Source organism: Jaculus jaculus, chromosome 1, assembly GCF_020740685.1.
Source record: "Jaculus jaculus isolate mJacJac1 chromosome 1, mJacJac1.mat.Y.cur, whole genome shotgun sequence".
Taxonomy (NCBI): Eukaryota; Metazoa; Chordata; class Mammalia; order Rodentia; family Dipodidae; genus Jaculus; species Jaculus jaculus.
The window spans coordinates 270130307-270153050 of NC_059102.1; the positions used below are offsets into that span (position 1 = coordinate 270130307).

The 22744-nt window shown below is 49.2% G+C and overlaps 1 protein-coding gene across 2 annotated transcripts in view; it reads left to right on the forward strand.

The window, feature by feature from the left end:
• The window catches only part of LOC101595443 (c-Maf inducing protein), a 231415-nt gene that overhangs the window by 151837 nt on the left and 56834 nt on the right, over window positions 1-22744 (forward strand). The window contains exon 1 of one of the 2 annotated variants that reach the window (XM_045130070.1): window positions 21877-22015. The exons of the other annotated variant lie outside the window; for it this stretch is intronic. Within the exon in view, the coding sequence (XP_044986005.1) occupies window positions 21962-22015 (54 nt within the window). The 5' untranslated portion in view covers window positions 21877-21961. Of the gene's footprint in view, window positions 1-21876; window positions 22016-22744 lie in introns of those variants that run through there. 2 annotated transcript variants of the gene reach the window in all.

Sequence of the window (22744 nt, forward strand, 5' to 3'; positions counted from 1 at the left end):
AGCAATAAAGGGAACCCAGGCTCAAAGAGCTCATATGACTTGGCTGTAATTTCACAGCTATCTCAGATCTGTGAGCCCATCCTGCCTCCTTGATCAAACTGCCTGACAGAAATTGGGCTCTTCAGGGTGCCCTCTGCATCTCCAAAGATAGTCACTTGTTCCCTCCATGTGTGCAGCCCACCATTTAGATTTTCTTCTTTTTTATCCCCTGTTTCTTCTCAGTTTTTTAACAGGCAAAATAAAATTGAGGACATTTGGATCAGCTTGAGGTTTTGAATTTTCTGGGTATGGCCTTTGTTTCTATGTTGCCAACGCCAGTGTATGTCCAGGCTGTATTCTTCTCGCCATAACACATGTCTGTGACCCCTCACATTCAGTGCCTCCTGGTTTAGCTTTTCTGGACTTACCTAGGGTAATGTCTCCCCTTAAGGCCCTAAATTGGATCTTTGGGACTTAAAAATACTGAGTTACTAGCATAGCATGTGGCCCTCTAAAGGACATCTATTCTCAGCAGCATCTTATTCAGTGGTATTTCACCTCAAAATGAGGAGTGCTTAAAGAGCTCAGAGAATGCTACTACGGGGTCCATCTTAGGCTGTCTCATGGAACATGCAAGGTGCGACTGCACTGTCTGTGTATCATTCTTGAGGGGACTCAACTCCACACTTTCTTATGCCCTCCTCTCTTACACTGTCATGACCCCTTTGTCTGAGGGCCACCCTCAGTGCTGGCACCATTTTCTCAGTAATTCCATATTCGTGAATAGGTTCTCTTAAGTCAGCATTTGCTCCTGAAAAGACATGAATGCATAGTGAACTCACCCTGAGTCCCTCTGTTCCTCCTTTCCTTTCTCCCTCCTTTCTTCTTTTCCTCTCTCTGGCAGCTCTGTCTTTCCTGCTATTAGCATCATTGGTTAGGGGAGCCCACAAAGACCTCTGGTCCCACAAAAGGAAGACCAGAACCTCTCATCCCAGGAAGGGAATGGGAGAGTTGCTCTACCCTCCCAGAATCCTCTGGAGAGCTCAGCCTGCAGCCCAGAGTGCTCCCTGAGGAGGCTGTCCTGTTTGGTTTGGGCAGTTAGGCCCTTGAGGCCAATTCCCTGGGGCATGGAGCATAAACAGTTGCACTGAGTTAATGAGGCCACACTTCTGGCTCAGAAGCTCCTCTTGCTCCTACCCAGGCCCTTGGAGGCCAGGTCCTGCGCAGACAGCCTGTGTGTACATGAGGCTGTGAGAGGACAGGCCTGACATATGAGCAGAGCCACAAGAGAGCAAGCTTTGAAGTGCATACCAGGATGTAGGAGAACAATTCCTTGGTATAGAAGACCATGAGGAAACTAGCACTTTTTTGTGTTATAAGGCCATGAGGGGATAGATCCTTCCATGTGTACAAGACCATTAAGGGACAGGCTTGCAGCTGTATGAAACCATGAGGGAACAGACCTTCCATGTATACAAAGTTGTAAGCAAGGGGACAGAACTGTCGTGTGTATAAGGTGGTGAGAGGGTAGGCCTTTCTCTGTGTACAAGGCCATGAGAATATAGCCTGTCATATATGAGACCATGACATGTTCAAGGCCTTAAAGGGACAGGCCCGCTCATGTGTATGTAGCTGCTGAGACCATGTGACATTGTGCTAAGAGAGGACTGTCTTGTTTGTGTCAAGGGTTTGGAGGCAAGAGGCCCCGGGGCACACAGCCATGAGGTGCAGACCTGTCTGGGCAGCAAGGAGATATTCATCCTGGGAGCAACCTACAGAGCAGAAAGGGGAGGGAGTGTGTGCTTGACTGTCTAGCCAGTACTTCTGCTGCTCACTCAGCCTTTGCTTCCTGACAAGGTTTGCAGGCTGCCACACAGAAGTCTTGGAATTCGTGATGATTTTATCCCTGGGGAAAGCTGGGTCACTAAGAACAGCTCCAGGGGCCCTACGCCAGGGCTGGGCCCAGAGGGCCAGACTATGTGACAAGAGGCTGGCTGGCCAGGAATGCTCTTGGTTCTGGGAAAGTCTCAGCCAATGTTTGCATCCTCTCTAGCCATCCCCTCTGGCCACAGCTGCCTGTTTGTCTCCAGTAGGCTTTCCCAAGCCCCTGGGGGTGTAACCTTGTAGATAACTCTCTCCAAGCCTCTGATCCTCCTCTGTACCATGGAGAAGTATGGCAAAGAGAAAGAATTTGTGGGGAGAGGGTGAGTGTGAGAGCAACTGTTGTATGCTTATGTTGGTGATGGAGTATGTTTAGTGAGGCCCCAGTTTTTTTTTTTTTCTTTGTGAAATGGGAGAGATAATAGCACTCATTTATTGGGTTCTTATGGGGATCAAAGGTCCTGTTTGTGAAGCAGGTGAAGCTAGTCATGGAAGGAGCCAGTGTCCCCACTTCCCATGGTCCCCTTCTGGCCAAGCTGAGTGTCCTGGCAGACCCATCAGTCCTTGGGAGTACCTGTGCCAACGCTGGCCACATGGTGTCTCCAAGACTCATGGAGCCTCAGGATAGTTCTGAGAAACCTTTATCACTCATCTTATGGAAGGAGCCTGGAAGTTCAGGACCTGGAGTCTGAGGGGTGACAGACACTGGAAGATCGGGGCCTGAAGTCTGAGGGGGGAAGGACATTGGAAGTTCGGGGCCTGGCGTCTGAGGGGTGAAGGACATTGGAAGTTCAGGGCCTGGAGTCTGAGAGGTGAAGGACATTGGAAGTTCAGGGCCTGGAGTCTGAGGGGTGAAGGACATTGGAAGTTCAGAGCCTGGAGTCTGAGGGGTGAAGGACATTGGAAGTTCAGGGCCTGGAGTCTGAGGTGTGATGGACATTGGAAGTTCAGGGCCTGGAGTCTGAGGGGTGAAGGACATTGGAAGTTCAGGGCCTGGAGTCCGAGGGGTGGAGGACATTGGAAGTTCAGGGCTTGGAGTCTGAGGGGTGAAGGACATTGGAAGTTCAGGGCCTGGCGTCTGAGGGGTGAAGGACATTGGAAGTTCAGGGCTTGGAGTCTGAGGAGTGAAGGACATTGGAAGTTCAGAGCCTGGAGTCTGAGGGGTGAAGGACATTGGAAGTTCGGGGCCTGGCGTCTGAGGGGTGAAGGACATTGGAGGTTCAGAGTCTGGAGTCTGAGGGGTGGAGGACATTGGAAGTTTAGGTCCTGGAGTCTGAGGGGTGAAGGACATTGGAAGTTCGGGGCCTGGAGTCTGAGGGGTGAAGGACATTGGAAGTTCAGAGCCTGGAGTCTGAGGGGTGGAGAACATTGGAAGTTCAGAGCCTGGAGTCTGAGGGGTGAAGGACTTTGGAAGTTCAGAGCCTGGAGTCTGAGGGGTGAAGGACATTGGAAGTTCAGGACCTGGAGTCTGAGGGGTGAAGGACATTGGAAGTTCAGAGCCTGGAGTCTGCTGGGGTCAATGAAGTTCCTGGCTTTGCTCCCACCTTCTCAGCAGTTGCTGTACATCAGGATAGTCCGCACCGTGTTCAGAGCCCAGGCTGAGGGACAGCCACTGTCAGGGTCCCCACACAATTCAAAGGTCCTGCTACACTCAGGAGGACAAGAACCTCCTCTGTACCCCACACAGGGAGGAGGCCTGGCCTGTGCTGGGAAGGCCCTTAGCTGACTCCCCAGTCTATACTGCTGACCAATGGGCAAGCTGGGGAATCTCTGACAACAGCTTGAGGCTCAGGGTGGGATTCTCCAGTGGTACTGTCATCTTTGGTGCTATCTCTACACCAGGATCTGCAGATCCCCTCTAGGGTCATACCCATCCCAAGCTGGTCGTCAGATTACCCCAGTCCTCAGCACAGGGTGACAGGCAGTTGTGCACTCACTTCCTTGCTGGCCCCATGCCTTATGTAACCCTCAAAATCCCACAAAGGGCCAGTTCCTTCTGCATGCCATTTCACAGATTTGGGAAACTGAACCTGAATTCTCTCAATTACATATCTGTGAAGTAGCTGGGCATTGAACATAGATCTGACTCAGTCTAGAACATAGGGCCTTCTACCCTAGGAATGTGGCTCTTGACACATGTATGTGCAGAGAAAGTGCACACAGACATGCACACATGCCTCAAATACATTCCCCAAGTCATTACCAGAGTTGTTAGGGTCAAAGCCTGGGCCCTGACAACCCTAACAAGCTCTGCTCAGTTCTCAATACTCCAGTTAAACAGTTTTATTCAGCATTGTCACATTGGGATGAGAACAAATAAAGGGGTCTAGTGATGCTTAAGTTCATCTTTGGGATGCTGACATGAGGTTTAGATTTAAATAAGGAGCAAGGGGTATGCATAAGTAGTCCTGGTCAAGGTGAACCATCACTCACCTGTTATTGCCCTTTCTCCATTTGTCCCAGCAAATTGTCAGATTTGTGACAAGCAGACAAAATTGTCGGAGGTCCTCCTGTTCCTGGGTATGCTTTTCCCTTTCCTCAGCATGAGATTTCTGGGGAGATAGCAGTTACTGTGGGACTGTTGTTTCAATAACCTGACAGCCAACAAGAGGGGCACAGTTCTCCTTTAGACTGTCTTCCCTCCTACCTTCATAGACTTGAGTCCTGTGTGTGGAGTGCTTCTGTCTCATGAGTCATTGGATAAGAGCCAGCTTTGCATCTTCATCATCTGTGAGGTTGGGCAATTTAAACTTTGACTCACAAACTCCATTCCTCCTAGGTGAGGGCTGGGTGGTCACCTGTTCTGTTCTGTCCATCAGCACGGCCACTGTCAGACCTGTTTCCTGAGGCCTGGAAGCTGAGCTTCAAGACTGACTAACTCCATTCAGGACTGCCCACATCACTGGACCACTAAGTCTCTAGCTCCATGGATGGACCTGAGCCAGTTTTTCTGTGGCTGTGGCTGGGCTGAGCCATTGCAGCCTAGGATGACCCTTTGTATTATAGTTTAGCCCCAACATCCACCCATCTAAGTCTCCCCAGTGCACACAGTTGCCTTCCTTTACCCTGTCCCTAGCACTTACTAACCCCCTTTCCTATTCTTTCTCTTTCCTTCCTCCCTTTCTTTCTTCCTTCCTCCCTTCCTCCCTTCCTCCCTTCCTCCCTTCCTCCCTTCCTCCCTTCCTCCCTTCCTCCCTTCCTTCCTTCCTTCCTTCCTTCCTTCCTTCTCTTTACCTTTGCTGTTTCAAGGACAGTGACCAGCTGGGCCTGATGGCAGAAGCCTATGAACTTAGGAAACTGAGGCAGGAAAACTGAGAGTTTGAGGCAAGTCTAAGCTACATATATGACCTTGTCTCAAAATAAGAGTGAATAAAAATAAAGGGCTGCCAGAAAGCCAAGCGCCACATGTTCTCCCTCGTATGTGGATCCTAGCTACAGATGATTGGGCTTCTGCATGAGAAGGAATATACTTAGTAGCAGAGGCCAGTAAGTTAAAAAGGAGATATAAAGGGAAGAGAAAGGAAGGGAGGAGGGATCTTTATAGGTTGGTATTGTATATATGTAAGTACAATGATTGAGATGGGGAGGTAATATGATGGAGAATGGAATGTCAAAGGGGAAAGTGGGGGGGGGAGGGTATTACCATGGGATTGTTTTTATAATCATGGAAAATGTTAATTAAAATAAAATAAAATAAAATAAAGGGCTGGGACATAGCTTGATGGTGGAGTGCTTGCCTGCCATGTGCAGTGCCCTGGGCTCCATCCTCAGCACTGCAGCAGGGGAAAGGCACAGTATGGACAGGGACTCTCTCCCCAACAGTGCTGCTGGTCTCACATGCACTGTGCAGGATGTCCCAGCACCCCTCTCTGTGGTGTGGAAGTTGTGTAATAGTTATATGACAGCTTAGAGGGGTGGTATACCATGCGGAGGGCTCTGTTGCTCTTGGTCCCTGAGTGACTCCCATATGCCCATGATGTGGGCATGACCCTCCCATATCTGAGGTGTCACCTCTTTCAAATTACTTTTTCAGGGTACAGTTCCAGAGTAGAGGTTCTGGGAAAGTCTTGTCATGTATTGAGGTTGCTCCCAGAAGAGTAATTTTGGCATTGCTTAATGTGAGGGCTCTGAACCAGCCAGCTAGGGTTCCAGTTCCCTTGGCCTGTCTACCACTTTCAGGTCTTCTTTTCCTCTCAAAATGGAAAGTGGAGGTTTTTTTTTTTTTTTTTTAAGGTAAGCCCAACAGACTTTTTTATTCTTTTAAATGAGACAGAGAGAGAGAGATAAAAAGAAGGGAGAATTGGCATGCTAGGGCCTCCGGCCACTGCAGTTGAACTCCAGACACATGCAGCCTTGAACGCTTGTGTCACCTTGTGTATCTGGCTTATGTGGAAACTGGAGAATCAAACATGGGTCTTTAGACTTTGCAGGCAAGTGCCTTAACCACTAAGCCATCTCTTCAGCCCCAAAATGGAGTTCTTCATAAAACTATACTTAAGGGGTTCTTTGGAGGATGGACTGAGCTAATAGCCATAAAAAATTGAAGAGAGCACATACCATGTAGTAAACATTCGGTAAACAATATATTTTTTAAAAATACTTACTTACTTAAAAGAGAGAAAAATAGGCCAATAGAGAGAATGGGCACACCAGAGCCTCTGTAAACATGCATCTGGCTTATGTGGGTACTGGGGAATTGAACTGGATCCTTAGGCGTCACGGGCAAATGCCTTAACTGCTAAGCTGTCTCTCTAGCTCCAGTAATATATTCTTAATTCTGCCCTCACCCCCTTCACATAGAAGGGAAAGGCAGACCGGAAGGCAGGATTCTTGAAAGAAGCGACACACAGCACACATACTTCCAGCCCCCAGTGAGCCATGGCAGACATCACCATCCAGTGACCGCACTTCTTTCCTATCTAATAAGGATGTAGACATGAGCCCAGAAGACAGAGTTCCTGAAGCTGGGAGCTGCATGTGGCAGGCATCATTAATTAGTTTTTTGTTTTGTTTTTCCTGTGGCAGAATTGTTTAGTCCTAGCCATCCCACTAACACAGTATCCCCACCTCCTAGTATCCCACCGACACAGGTTCCCCACCTCCTAGACCCCCCCATGGTTCAGTGAGTCAGGGGCTTTTGTGGAGCTTTCAGACAGACCTTCTGGGTCTAGGCATCCTAGATGGGAGTGCTTTGTCCTCATAGTCCGTGGCCTTGCCTCTGCAAAGGAAGGAAAGGCAGGGGAGTAAGATGAGGTCTTGATCTTCTTCGGGCCCAGCCACATGACTGCCTCATCAGGTCCAGCAGGCAAGAATCCCATCCAGATTAATTTCTGGCACTTAGTCCCAGAGGGCTTTGTGACCTCTTAAGAGGGATCAGAGAGATTCTAGAGCACTGGGGCAGTGGGGCTGTCCTCACTTGGCAATGCTGGAACGGCCCTCAGTAGGAGGTAGCCAAGCTGAGGCCCAGAGAACCAAGAGTGGCAGCAGCTCCCTGCACGCTTGCTTACCTTAGCGGGAGCCCAGAGTGGAGGCCTGTTTGGGGGACTCAGGCTGCTCCTTCCCTGGAGGGGACTCTATGGTCTCCAGTGTCTTCTGTCCTCTGTTGGGGCCACTCAGTAGTCACAGGGGATCCCTGTAACTAACAAGAGGAGCTCCTGGGATTGAAACTAACAAATGGCAGAGAACTGGGCAGCCTGAGGGAGGAGAGGCCTGTTCTCATGGGCTTTCTTAACAGTGACGAGAGAAGATGACAATTATTAGCCACCTACTGATGTTAGGAGTTATGCTGGCCACTCTTGTGGAATCTGAGACTTGAGATTATCTTGGAGGAGGAACTGAGAGAGCAGAGGGGCCTGGTCTAGGGTTGCCCTTGTGGATATAAGACAGGCTGGGACATGAACCCAGGCTGGTGGCTTTCAAGTTAGCCTTCATCCAACAAGAGGCCTATCGGCCTTCCAGCTTTAGGAACTGGCAAAGTTGCATACCTCTTGTTGGTGGGGGTAGTGGAACAGCACCGTACCCTGAGCCCACGAAGCTTCTCCACTCTCCCAGTGGGCTGTCGTTTCCTCCCTCCCTCCCTCCCTTCCTCCATCCCTGTTTTTCTCCTTTCCCAGTGCTAAGGATTGAACCTAGAGTTCCTTCATGCTAGGCAATTACTTTACCACTGAGCAATATCCCCAGCTCTGTACTGAGACAAAGTCTCACTAAGTTATCCAAACAGGCCTTCAATTTGTGATCCTCCTACTGTAGCCTCCCGAGTAGCTGGAATTACAGATATGTGCCAGGGCTTGAGTTGGAGGCAGTTTTTTGTCTGTGCTTCAGATAAACTTTTCACAGAAGGATAACATATCTAGAGAGAATCAAACAGATCAAAAAGAGGCAGCCCAGGGGCTGGGGAGGTGGCTCACAGTTAAAGGCAATTGATTGCTTGCCAAGCCTGCCAGCCAGGTTTAATTCTCCTGCTACCCATGTAAAGCTACCCATGTAAATGCACAAAGTGGTGCATATATGTGGTGGTCCATGTATAGCCCTGGCATGCCCATGCCATGCTGGTCCCCCCCCACACACATACCTCCCTCACCTCTCTCTCTTAATTTCTTTGTGTCTTTCCTCCCTTCCTTCAAATGAAAAAAAAATATTTTAAAATGTTAACTAATAATAATTTATAAAAGAGGCAGCCTAGAGATTTTTTTCGTCAGGGAACTTGAGCATGTGATTTCCTTTTCGTGGTGGTCACTACTGCTCTGACTTTTAGCAACATTGATTAGTTTTGTTGTTGTTGTTGTTGTTTGAAAGTGATATTGTGAATGGGCCTATATAGTCTGAGCTCTTCTGTGGCCTGGTCTCTCAGACTGAAGACTTCACTGTGCTGTTTTGTACATTGGGGGTGCAGTCACTGGCAGGGGCACTGTTCTGCGTGCATGCCCAGTAGGGCTGTTACCAATAGCATCAGTCATGTGTTCATGTGCCCATTGAGGATGTGCTGGAAATTAAAATTACAAGCCGTGGGGCAGACATAAGGTCACTGTGAGCTGAGCTGAGGATGGCCATCAATGTCCTAGAATGGCTGTTTGCCTGCTGTTCTTAGGGGAGTGAGAACCCGAGACAGAAACTACTTTTAAAAATGTACTTAAATACTGAAAAGGACAAAGTGAACTAGAAAGATATTCCCACTTCCCATAAGCTTATTAACACTTCTTATGATTTTAAAAAATCAAGATGTTAAATCCTAACAATACACACATCTTAATGGTAAGTGTGTGGAAAGGTGACTTGTGTGTTTACTATCAAAACCACCACCTGTCCTCCATGCCTCTTCCCAGCTGGAACCTACTAACCTTTAAGGAAAATGAGACATGTGTTTATCTGTAGCATCCTAGAAAATGCAGAAGGGTACAAAATGAAAAGTGAATCTTCCTGCTCAAGCTTGTTTCCCCAATGGGAGTCCCTGCTTAGGGACCGCTCAGAATGCTTCTGACTTTCCTTTTAAAACACCACACATTTAAGCCGGGCGTGGTGGTGTACGCCTTTAATCCCAACACTCGGGAGGCAGAAGTAGGAGGATTGCCATGAGTTCAAGGCCACCCTGAGATGACAGAGTTAATTCCAGGTCAGCCTGGACCAGAGTGAGACCCTACCTCGAAAAAACAACAACAACAACAAAAAAAAAAACACCACACATTTTATCCTCCACACATTTCCTATTCTTGTTTCTCTCACCTTGCTGTGTGGTGGGTGTCTGAGTAGTTGCACAGAGATCTGCATTGTCTCTTTACAGCTCATAAAGAAGTCACTCTTACATATGGGATTGCTTTCTGAGGTTCCCCCAATGGATGACTGAAGCCCAGGCTTGTTTGTCCTGAGCTTGTGTATGTACTCCCTCTTCCCGTGTTCTGTAGTGACATAGGACAGCAGACAGCCCCAAGCCCTGCAGTACCACCACAGTGCACCTGGCTAAAAAGATACTCCTAACAGGTGATGCAGTATGTGCAGTGCAGATACACTGTATCGCTGGTTGATGGTGCATGCAGTGGATACACTGTATCACCAGCAGAGAATACATACATTGTATCTCTGGTTGATAGTATATGATGTGGGTCACTGTATCGCTGGCTGATGGTGTCTGCAGTGTGGACACACGATCACTGGCCGATAGGGTATATGGTATGAACACATGCATCTGATTGTAAGGGAGTGGGTCATCACCAGATTTCATCACACTACTCAGAACAACACTTAATAATAAATATAACTGATTTATTTCTGGAATTTTCCATTTAATATATTCATACTTTAGAGTTGTGGTTTGAATGTAAAATGCCCCATCCCACAAAGGCCTTTGAAGAACACATTTTGTTCCCAGCCCCTTCCTCTGTCCTTTCTTCTTTCTTGCTGCCATGAGGTAAGCAGCCCCTTGGCCACACATTTTTATGGTCATGACAGTCCTCCCTCACTGTAACCCAGAAACAATGGAGCCAGCTCACCATGGATTGAAGCCTCTGAAAGCATGAGCCCAAGCAAGGACTTCCTCCTTTAAAGTGCTTCCTTTGGACATTTGTCATGGTGATGAAAGGCTACTAACATAGGAAACTGTAATTGTGGAAAGCCTAACCATGGGTAAGGAGGGACGACTACACTCTATTTGGGCCAGCTTCTAGCTGTCTGGGACTTGAGATCTCAGTGAAATACCAAAAAGACCAGGGGAGAACATTTAAGTGTATATTATTTACAAATAGAACAAGACACTTTGCTACCCAGTCCTTAACTCTGGGACAAGTGGGCCTCCCTTTTTCATAGGCCAAGCATCTGGATCCCAGGGTAGATGGGTACAATGACTTACCATAGAAAATGAAGGAGCTGGGTCTGCTTGGACCACTGAACCTATACGCACACCTTCCTGTCTCTTGCTAGAGCTTCTGGGACCTTGAAGACCCCCTTGTACCTTCTCTGTGAGGGACCTCCTAGGCTTCTGGAGCACCATGGTGGCTCTCCAAGCAGTCAGGAAGAAAGTGCATTTGTGGGTTTTTATTTTTCTTCCAAACAAGGAAAGGGGACTAGAGGTTCTCCGTCATTCAGCAAACCTTTGATGGGGGCTGGTGAGTCACCAAGCCATACAAGGAGGTTTTTCACAGACATAACTGTGGCTGAGCTTGCTCTAAGACAGAATTTTGTTTCATTTTCCATCTTTCTCTTTGTAGATGAGTTTCCCAATCATAGCCAGAAAGCAGTGTCTTCATTAGCAAGACCCCTGTTTTAATAGGCTGTGGTGAGCAGTGGGGTGCCCTGACCTGGGGATACTGCCTCGCTCTCAGGGTGGCATGGTGGCTGGATGACCCAGACCAGGAGAGGAGGCTTGTTGTTCTGTGTTGGCCTCTGTGGCTCCCACTCGTCCGTTGGCTTGGAGACAAGGCCAAATAGAAGCTGAAAAGAGCAGCACATATTCTCACAGAAGGATTAACCCTCTCCTCAGCCAGAGGTGATGCCCAATGGGGCAATGCCTCTGCTCTTGGGAAGGGAAGGCTGGGGAACAGCTAATTAATTGGTCAGAAGTACCAAAAGCCCGATGCCCTGGTTGCCATCATTCTTCCTGATCCCCCAATATCACCAAGTTAATCATAGGTCCTGAGACCGGCAGAGACCCACTTTTGGAGTTGTGAAGCCATTCCTGTTGGAAGTGGTGTCTGGTGACAATAGAATGCTGAGGGGCTGTGGTGCCATTTGGTGTGAAAACGATAGTGAGTTTGCCAGACTCTTAAAGGAGACCTTTTGCAAGACTGAGCTGCATCTGGCCTTGGCTGGGACAGATGTCCAGGAGCATGAGAACTAAGCACACCCAGGAAGACAGGATCCCTTGATTCTGGCCAAAATGGTGTCAGGCATCACTAGACCCTCATGGCTATTGATTCTCAAGGCCTTTGTGAAAGTCTGACTTGCATTTTCTACTAGGACCCTCCTTGGTTCCAGCCTGCTAGGCACCATGGGCCAGGGTTTGTGTTGCAGTAGCCCAAAGTGGGGTTCATAGTCTGGCAGTACCTGCATCACATGGGAGCTTAGAAATTCAAATCTTTTTTAAAATGGGCTGATTGATGTTTTGTTTGTGTGTGCACATGGTGTGTGTGTGTTGTGTGTGTGTGTGTGTGTGTGTGTGTACACACATAATTATGTGAACATGTGGAAACCAGAAGACAACCTTTGGTGCCATCCTTACTATGCTGTCCATCTCTTTTTGAGTCAGTGTCATTCACTGGCCTAGAGCTCACCAGGTAGGCTAGTCTAGCTGGCTAAAGAGCCCCAGGGATCAGCCTGTCCTCTGCCTCCCCAGCTCTGAAATTACAGGCCTGCACCACCACATCTGGCATTTATGTGGATACGTGGGGGGAACTCAGCCATCTCCCTAGCACGGAGATCCAAATTTAGCAACTCATGAGCTGGGACTGCCTGCAGTCCACTGTATTGTAACTTGCCTTCCAGGTGACACTAATGCACAGAAGGGCGGGGCTCAGTAACCACTTTCCAGCCCAAGGAAAAGGAAAGTACAGTGGGTGTTCATTGCATGACAGCTAGATTCCATCCTCCTCAGCTGTGTCAGCTTGACCAGGCTGCAGAAGGTCCCCAGGAAGGATGGATGTCACGTCCCTGTCTTATAAGAAAATTGATCCCCATATTAAGTAACTTTCTCATACATCCAAGCCAGAATACCAGCTTATGGTCCATTGCCTCTCTCTCTTCTTCTTAGGTTCTATTGCTGGGTCCCTCACAGTCTGAAGTCAAACATAAATGCCCAAATATGTTCTGGATTTTTCTGCAGTATGCACTCCACTAATGCTAATGGCTTAGAATTTGTCCTAGTGAGCAGCCTGGAACATACTTCTGAGATCTGTCTGGGTTCCCATGGGTTGCAATGTTCTCAGTGTCTGGTAGGACCTGATGGTATACCAGATTCCTACCTGTGAAGGCAGGAGTGTGCCTTGTCCTAGTCCAAGAGTAACATGACCTACCAGAAATGCACATAGAAAATGACTGCTTTGATTAGACTGAGTTTCTCCAGGAAGTTCCAACATCGAGGCCCTTACCATAGGAACCTGTGGCTCCAGCTGCAGACAGATTGCTGAACTTTGAAGCATAGCAGCACCAGATAAAGTTTCTAGGAAAATAAACAGAAAGTCCACTGCAGAGCAACTCCTGTCTAAGTCCTGCAAGCATGGGAAGTCCTTATTTGAGACAGGCCAGAGGAAGCCGAGTGAGCTCCTGGTTTCAGCATGGTATAGCCTGGGGCCACCCGGGCACAGAGGACAGCCTCCTTATTATCTCACTTGTCACTTTGTGTGCTAGTTGCCTCTTAATCCAGGGGTGTTGGTTTAGTTACTTTTCTGGTTCCTGTGACCAGATACCTGGCTAAAGTCAGCAATGCTAGAGAGGGTTCATTTGAGCTCCCAGTTTGAGAGTACAGCCCATCACGGGGGAATGTTACGGCAGCAGGAGTGTGGCACAGCTGGTCTCGCTGCATTGCAGTCAGCAGACACAGAGAGGTAAATGCTGGTTCTTAGCAACTCACTTCACTTTCTCCTTACTCAGTTTGGTAGCCCAGCTAATGGGATGTTCTACCCACATTCAGGATGAATCTTCCCTCCTCAGTTAAACCTATATGGAAGCAATGCCACAGACATGCTGAGAGATGTGTCTCTTAGGTGGTTCTAAATCCAGTCATGCAGACAATGAAGGTTGAACAGAATGAGGGTTTCCCCAGAAAACACTACCTTGCACTAATGTTTAGTAGGAGATCTCCATTGCAGTCATTAACATCGAGTGAAAAGAATTCTTTGTCACAAAATAGCCTTGATCAGGAGGGAGGACCCAGGCACTGAGGTCACCAAGCTGAAGCAAATAGCACAGCAAGGGTACCTCCCATGAGTGTGGCGTCAGGCTGCCGTTGAGCAGCAGGACTTCCGTAGGCTTCATGGGGGTGCAGGGGTCGGCAGCAGAAGTCGCTGTCGGCTTTCTTCCTTATCACTTCTTCACCTTTATTTTATGCAGCAGGGCCTCTCATTAAACCTATGGGTTTAGCTAAACAAGCTGGCCAGCAAGTTTGTGGGCCTCATTTTGAAATCTGTAAGAACATGCTACCTCTGGCCAGTGTAAGTAGGTGACTCATGGAAGTGGGACACAGGTGGGAAATGGTCAGAAATGCATATGGAATGGTTCCCAGCAGATGTTGAGAGAAAAACTCAGATGCCCAGACTTATGTACAAAGTGATGCAACTTCTGCAAATGAAATATGGATCCCCAGATCTCCTCGGCGTCCTTGAGTCTGATGGCCTGGGATTGTGAAGAAGATAGGAAATGATACAACAACCTACGGACCAGCCTTCCCACTACCTGTTCGTAGAAGCAAGAGGGATCTGGGGAGTTCAGGCAGCCCGCTCGTGCAGCACAGTGAGCAGGGCTGCAGAGCAACACTTAGGACCCAGCCCCTTGGGGAAGGCTGCCCGGACCTTGACATGTGCTGTGCTGCTGGTAATTAGTGGGATTCAGGGGTGTGAAAAGACGGGCAGAGATCCTGGGCTTGGGGAGGTTTCTAGTTACTCTGTTCGTTTCTTCAAGCTCAATAGTTTTCCTCTCTCAAGGCTGAGCTGTGACATTGCAGAGAGGAGACACAGCTTGCCTGGGGCAACACAGCTTCTACATGGCAGCAGAGAAATGCAGGTGCAGTTCTCCGTGCTCTCTGAGGACACAACTAGGGCCTTTCTTGAGCCTCCAAGTTCCCAGGACTTTTTCAAGATGGCTGGGAAATGGTGATCCATAAATCTTAGAGCAAGGAGCTGTGATGGTGTGCTGAGTCTGGCCTAGAGTCCTATCATGCTCCCCAGAGGAGACTGATCCCGCCCCCCGCCACACACGCGCACACACACCCACACACACCACTGTTGGTGAGAGGCTGCTGGAGGCCGAATCAAAAGGGGATAAGGAAGCCTGAGACCATCTTAGGGGAGTGTCCCTAAGCTGCTGGCAAACTCCTGCAGGCCAAATCTACTTGTCAGGTTTCATGCTGAGTCAGCTGCTGAGAAGGAATTTTAGGGGAAAGAGGGACATAAGGGAGAAGCGGGGTGGACTGCGCTCAACATTTGGATTCAGGGAAGAGAGCATGCCCCTTCTACTAGTCATGAGCAGGGTGCTTGGCCAGGCCCCTGCTGAGCCTGGCCTCCCTGCTGCAGATAGCAGCCCTTTCCCGAGGTGGCCTCTCCTGGTGTCAGCTTCCTAGAAGAGCAGATGGTAGAGCAGTCCTGTGCCTGCAGCTCCGTCCCTTCAGCGACCCTGAGTTCCTCACCTTTTCCTCTACTTGGGGTCTCCTTGCCTGTAAAACAGGGATTAGACCTTCTGGCCTCTGGGGATTCTGAATGTACCTTCTGCCACTTTTCAGGCACACAGAACATGGCTCACCGTTTCAACTACTTTTAGGTGTACAGTTCCTTAAGTACATTTACACTGTTGGGTGGGTGACTAACACCACCATACATCATGTAGAACTTGCTTGTCTTCCCAAATGGAGGCCCTGTCCTCAGTGGAAGATAATTCTCCATTTCCTCCCAGCCCCCACAACCACCACTCTACATTCTACCTCTACAGAGTTGAGACCTCAAGGTACTTACGTGAGTGGAGTCGCACAGAATTGGGCCATTTGTGACTGACTCATGTCACTTGGTAGATGGCCTCCAGGTTCATATGTGCCATAGCACATGTCAGCATTTCCTTCCCCCGCCCCCTCCCCTCCTGGCAGTGTCTCCCTCTAGCCCAGGCTAATCTGGAATTCACTATGTAGTCTCAGGGTGGCCTTGAACTCAATGGCAGTCCTCCTACCTCTGCCTTCCAAGTGCTGGGACTAAAGGCATGCACCACCACATCTGTTTTTTCCCCCGTCCTTCCTTCCTTTTTTTTTTTTTTTTTTGTTTATTTTTATTCATTTATTTGAGAGTGACAGAGAGAGATAGCTGAGAGAGAATGGGTGCACCAGAGCCTCCAGCCACCGCAAACAAACTCCAGACGCATGTGCCCCCTTGTGCATCTGGCTAACGTGGGTCCTGGGGAATCGAGCCTCCAACTGGGGTCCTTAGACTTCACAGGCAAGCGCTTAACCGCTAAGCCATCTCTCCAGCCCCCCTCATTCCTTTTTTAAGGCTGAGTAGCACTCCATTTGCATGTATGTAGCCGAGCTCACCTTTTGGCTGGTGGACGTGGTGGCTCCCTCCTTGCCTGTCGTAAACACAGGCATGCAGGTGTACTCGTAAACATAACCCAAGGTCCCAGCACCACAGGCCCTGCACTGCAATGTGGAGCTTCTTGAGAAGTCTCTATGCTTCTGGGCCACGTAAGTACTAATGTCCAGCCCCATGTCTGATGTCTGTCTGTCTGTAAGGCAGGCATACTTATTCTGCCTTATGACACAGAGCTGGTGGGGGGAGGGGGAGGGTGCTCTCCCTTGCTTAGAATCACCCAGCTGATAGTAAAGGCTGAACTTTGTCTCCCCCAAAGGATTGTCCCCGTCCTAACCCCTGACATCTGACTATGACCTTATCTGGAAACAGGGTCCCTGCAGATGGGATCAAATTGAAATGAGGTCATGCTGGACTAGGATGGGCCCTGAATTCGTGACTGATGTTCTTATAAAAAGGCCACATGGACACACATACATGCCCACGCCAAAGTCCTTATGTGGATGTAGGCAAGGGGCATCTAGAAGCCAAGGAGGGCCAAGAATTGACAACCCCCAGACACTAGATGAGGCAAAGATTGCCCCAGGAGTCTCAGAGGGGTGAGGCCCTGCTCACACCCTGGTTTTGGAATTCTTATCCCAGAACTATGAAAGAGCAAAATGCTGCTGTTTTAAGACATCCAGTTTATAGTAACTGGTTCTGGCAGCCATGGAAAGCCCTAGCAGCTGGGGAGCAGCAGATAAGGACTGGGTGGGGGGCCTGCCTCCCTGTGCCTGCTGTCCCTCGTGCCCTGCCCTCAGCCACTGTGTCGCGCTGATGTATCGAACCCACTTATTTCCCAAGGCGCAGGATGACAGGTTCAGCCCTCAGCTTGTTCTCCATTTGGATTTTCCAGGTCCCCCACTCTCCCTGGGGCCAGCCTGATGGGCTGTCCCTCTGCGCTCCCTTGATGGACTGTCCCTAGCCCTTGTGTGATTTCATAAGCCCCAGTCCCATTCTGCCTCTGGAAGGCTGGGCCTGACCACCTGCACGCCTGGACACCTGCATCATCTGTGATGTCAGAAGGAGCCACCTGGGGACCCAGAGGTTGCAGGAAGAACTTCCCAGAGAACTTGGGGAAGAATGTCAGCCAGAGCTGACTTAGGCATAGAGGAGCCATGGGGGAAGATTCTGTTCAGCATTTTCTCCTCACACCAGTGGCCACTGTCAAGCCAGCCAACAACTTGGGGCTTTTTCAACCGCATGCTAGCTGGTGCTAATATCTGCCCGGAACAACCCTACCAGGTGTTCAGTCCTGGCTACACATTAGTACTATGTTGAAGCTTGAAAAATCCTACAAACAGGGCTAGAGAAATTGCTCAGAAGTTAAGGCCTGCAGTCTAATGACCTGGGTTTGATTCCCAGGACCCACGTAAGCAAGATGCACAAATTGGCACATGCATCTGGAGTTTGTTTGCTGCAACTGGAGGCCCTGGCATGCCCATTCTCTCTGTCTGTCTCTCTTCTCTCTCTCTCTGCTTGCAAATAAGTATGTAAATAAAATATTTACATCAGGCACAGGGCTGGACATTAGTACTTGCGTGGCCCAGAAGCATAGAGAGAGAGAAAGAGGCAGATAGAATGGGCACCGGCTGGCACAAATGAGCCCCAGACTCATGTACTAGCCCTGTGCAACTGGCTTACGTGGGTCCTGGGGAATCAAACCTGGGTCCTTTGACTTCACAGGCAAGCACCTCAACCACTAAGCCATCTGACCAGCCCAATAAAATATTTAAAAAAAAATCCTATCAACAGATTCCATTTCTAAGCTGACCCCGTCAGCCTAGCATTATGGACCAGTGTCCATCAGACACTAATAGCTTTTTGAGACATGTTTGGGGAGACACAAAGTTCAATCCTTACTATCAACTGGGTGGCCCCTAGGCAAGTGAGAGGCTCTCCTCACCACCAGCAGCTCTGTGTCACAGGGCAGAGTGAGTATGTCCACCTCACAGTCAGAGGGCAGGCACGGGCATTAGATTTAGATTCTACTTACACCACCCAGTGGTATCGAGAGTTCCCAGGAAGCTCCATATCGTAGTGCACACTGCTGGTCCCCTCCCAGCTCTGCAAGGCAGAGTCTGTGTTCTGTCCTAACCCCCAGGGAACCCTGTACTTGACAATGGCTTAGAGGATGCAGTATGGGGCCTGTGGTGCTGGCATTTCATATTATGATTCTCCTCTCTGCCTTGTACAAATACTGGGAGCACTGTCCTTATACCTCATGCGGCTCCAGTCACAGCACAATGGCATTGCAGAGACAGCAGAGGTCTTGTCCTTGCCCCAAGGAGCACAGGGCTTAGCAGAGACAACATCTGAACAGCATCTATGTGATGATTGGATTGTGCCTGAAACATAGCAGAGCCCAGAGTGCATGTGGAATGTGGGAGCCTGACACCCAAGTCTAGGTCATCTGTTCACCAGTTACATTCATGGTTACCCAGGCAACCAGCAGATGTCCAAGACTGGTGGAATAGGACACTCACCCAGGTCCTGCTGTTTCCTTGGCAGCAGTAATAGCTGCACAGAGGCCACCTCTGGTGATCACTTGGGTCCCCAGGATGTATCCCTCTTTGAGACAAATTGCCCATCTTCCCAAGAGCTGGTTTTTTAGTAGACATCAGCTGGATGCCAAGCACAGCCTAGTAATGAGTACCCTGGACCATTGAGGAGGCTCAGCTTGTGCGTAGCTTAGCTGGGCTCTCCTACTGACAGAAGGGGCAAGAGAGATTGAGGCACAGAGACACTAGATTACCCCCTCCCCATCTCACCCCTTCAGTGACATAAGGTCAGGCCCACTGGCTTTGCAAGGGAAATCCTGTGGCCTGTTGCCCAGGGAGTTGAGGCCTGAGACCCTGCTGCCACTGTCATGTCGACGTGAACCACACACATGATCAGGGTGAAAGGAACACACTGCAGAATTAACCACCAGTCTCTGCTGCTCCGGTTTTTCTCTGGCTCTGTCTGGCTGTGTGACGACCTCTCAGCCTTAGTCTGCTCATATGAAAGGCGGGGCTTCTGACACTACTTGCCTCTGTAAGTGCTCTCAGGATTACTGATGATAACATGTGAAGCATTTAGCATGGGGCCTGTGTATTGCACAGGCCTCCAAAATACAAGGCTGTTGTGCTCTGGCAGTCACTTGTCAGAACACATTAGATACTGTCACTGCTCCTGGCCAAGGGGTAGTTATTATTGCTGTAATTAGTAGCAATGCTAGAGTACTGTATGCCATGGCTGGCCCTCCAGCCACATACGAAGTACAGCAGGGATGGGCACTCTCCTCCCCTCTCCACCCCCATACCCAAAGGGTCGTCATTGATGGACTTTCTCTACCAGAGGGCTAGACCAGACAGTAACTGTGCAATGACCATGTGGACTGTTAGAGTTCCCGAATGTCCCGACATTAGGCTCTGAACTGCCCTGTGGCAGACTTAGACTGACATTTTACTTTAGTTGTTCTGGGGTGGGGTCACGGTCAAGGTCATCTGTGCTGGCAAACATGTGCTAGCAGTGCTGTTCCCCAAAGCTAGAGGTGGAAACAGCCAAGTGCTCTTCAGCAGACAAACAGGGCAGCAGTGATGTTGTTGCTAAGTGGAAGAAACCAGACATTCCATATCCACAGAGTATTTAGACATAGAAAAGAGCCCCATAGTTGTTGGGGGAAGAGACTAGGAAATGACTGTTCAGTGGATGGCGTTTCCTTGGGGGTGATGGCTACTTCATGCCACTGAACTGTGTGCTTCAGGATGCTTGGGGCTTAATTTTGTGGTGTGAGACTTTATCTTGATAATGGGTGTGGCTTGTGCATGTGTGTATGTGACAGTAACAACAGGGCTAGGTGTGGGCAACTAGAGTCACAGGCTGTCCTTGACAAAACTGCTATTACTCTTTTGGGGGAGGGGAATTGGTCAAAGAGAGACAGGAATCTTTCCAAGCCTGAGGCAAGGGAAAAATCCTAGAGAGAAAAACCAAAAAGTATGCAACCTAATCTCAAAAGTTTATAGGTCAAAAGGCCTGGTCAGTAACAAAAACAAACAGCCAAGATGCATTTATAATATTTCTTTAAAAAATGAGATGCTAGAATATCAAATTTTAGATATGTTGGTATCTTCTGCTTGGTTATAACCCAGAACTTGTGAACTCCTGCACTCTCAGGTGCTGGGATGTGTGTGTTCCCTTGGAAGCATGAATTATGTCAGGCCACTTGCTCCTGCCTCAGGACCCTGCAGCCAGAGCTAGAGAGTAATTCTATCATGTGGATGTGCATTGTGTGGAACAGCAGACCTCAGGGAGGATGACAGAGCTGTGCTGCGACCTAGAGGTCTCTGTGCAGAGTCCACCAAGGGGCTGGCAGGTTTTTAGTTTGATGACAAAGATCTGACAGTCAAATAGACAGTTTAGATGGTGACATATGGGACAGCCACAAGGCCTCAGTCATATCTGAAGACAAAATGACACTCTTCATGCTAAAGGGAGGTAAGAGAAAGTACACTGGTGAACATGAGAAGGACAAAGCTGTCCCCAAGTGTTGATCACATCCAAGAACCACTGGAGTGGCAGAGATGGCTGATTGTCTGCCCACATCAACACCTGCAGCCGGAGTGAGTCTAGAGTCACCTGTTGGGGAGTAAGCATTAGGCAACCTGCCTTTCTCACTGTGTTTGCAGTTGTGCAAGGCACACTGTGGGGGGGAAGTAACATGTGTAGTTCCTTACTTCCTCCTTCCAACAGAGAGTGCCAGGAACTCTAGCCACTGCAAATGAACTCCAGCTGCATGTGCCACCTTGTGTATCTGGCTTTATGTTTACACTGGGAAATTGAACCTGGGTCCTTTGGCTTTGCAGGCAAGCACCTTAACTGCTAAGCCTTATCTCCAGCTCCTTCCTTCCTTCCTTTTTTTTGGGGGGGGGGGATTCTGTGACAAAATACCTGACAGAAACAGCTTAAAGTGGGAGGCCCTTATTCTGGCTCACAGTTGAGGATATATGGTCTATCTTGGCAGGCAGCTCCATTGTAGAGGAGGGAGCATGTGACAGGAGCTTGTTACATGGAGCCAACCAGGAAGCAGAGCTTTCAGCCCAAACAGAGCCTGCCTGCAATCTTCTGACCCACACCTATAGCCTGTGTCCTCCAGCTAGACCCCATGTCCAAAAGATTTCACAGACACCCAGACCAGCTGGGGGAGCAAGTCTCTAAAACATGAGTGTGTGAGGGACACAGAACATTCAAACCATGTCTAGTAGGAAAGCCTGAGGCTGGGGGTTGTATAGATGGAGGCTTAGAGAAGCATGTCCCTTGTGAGAGGAAGAGGGTGGGGGCTGTATCCCATGCCAGACCTCCTCAGGCATGGCGGTAGTGGTAGATTCAGAGACCTGGGGATGGCACTGCCCCGTGGAGCTTTCTATGACTTTAAAAAAAGAAAAGCTCTTCATCTGCTTCTAGCAACTGCAGGTGACAGTGACCAAGGCACTGAATTTCCACTGTGTTTCATTTTAATTAAGTTTAGTGTTAGCAGCCGCCTGGGGCTTTCCAACAGGTCAGGCAACCTGCACTCTAGGATCTGTAAAGGTCAAAGACAGTCCGCATCCTCCCTGGCTAGCTCTTCTCCGTGGGGACCTCCTCCCCTCCGCAGTTGCTTGGAGCGCCCGTGACAGGTGATGGGAGCATGCGTGCTTGTGTGCCGGCTAGCCTCAGCAGCTGCAGTAAGCAGAGAGTAGAGGCCCCCATCCTTGCAAGGCGTGCTTCCAGTACATTCTTAGCCACGCCTCTCCTAGAGAGGGCACATTCCTGTCAACAGTTTGCCTCCTGTAGAAGAGCCAGCAGGTTCCACTTGCCCAGGCCTGAGAACCCAGATGCCTGCCTCTGCTGCAGGAGCAATTTTCCGAGAGATGGCGGGTGTTGCCCAGGTAACGTCCCTGATAAGCGGAGAGGATGAAGACAGCCATGGAGTGAGTGAGACTGGCTCTGCCAGGCAGGAAGCAGGAGGCTGCGCCTGCTGCTGGCTTTGTTTATTGTTAACTGGTGGGGCTTTAGTCACTGATGCTGAGAGCCCTCTTGAGTCTTGTCTGCTCTGGACCACTCACTCCTGGGACTTGGTAGGTGATAATACCTAGAATTGCTCTGGCCAGGAACAAGAATGAGTGCTTCATGTGTATTGTCTCACGGGTAGTCACAGCTAGCCTTTGGCCGTGTTTGTTCTTTTCCTGCTTTGCAGATGAGGAAGCTACAGTACAAATCATAGGCTGTAAGTTCCAGGGCCTGTCTGCTTCATCTGTAGCACAGTGTTTGGCACACCATAATAGATGGTTCCACATAATCCTTATTGGATAATTAGATGAGTGATGGATAGGTCGGTAGATGGGCAGATGAATGTTTGAATGGATGTGTGAAGATGGATATTTTGTAGATGGATGGGTGTGTGAGTAGTGGATGCACAGAGGAATTGATGGGTGAGAGATGGATATGTGAATAAGTGGATGAATATGTGGGTGAATGGATGGATAAGTGGATTACAAATGGATAAAGGACACATGGATGGGTAACTAATAGGTGAATGAGTAGGTGGTTGAAGTAGAGCTTAGGTTTGAGCTAAAACCTTCCTTTGGTTTGCCTGATCACCTCTACCTCCCTTGACT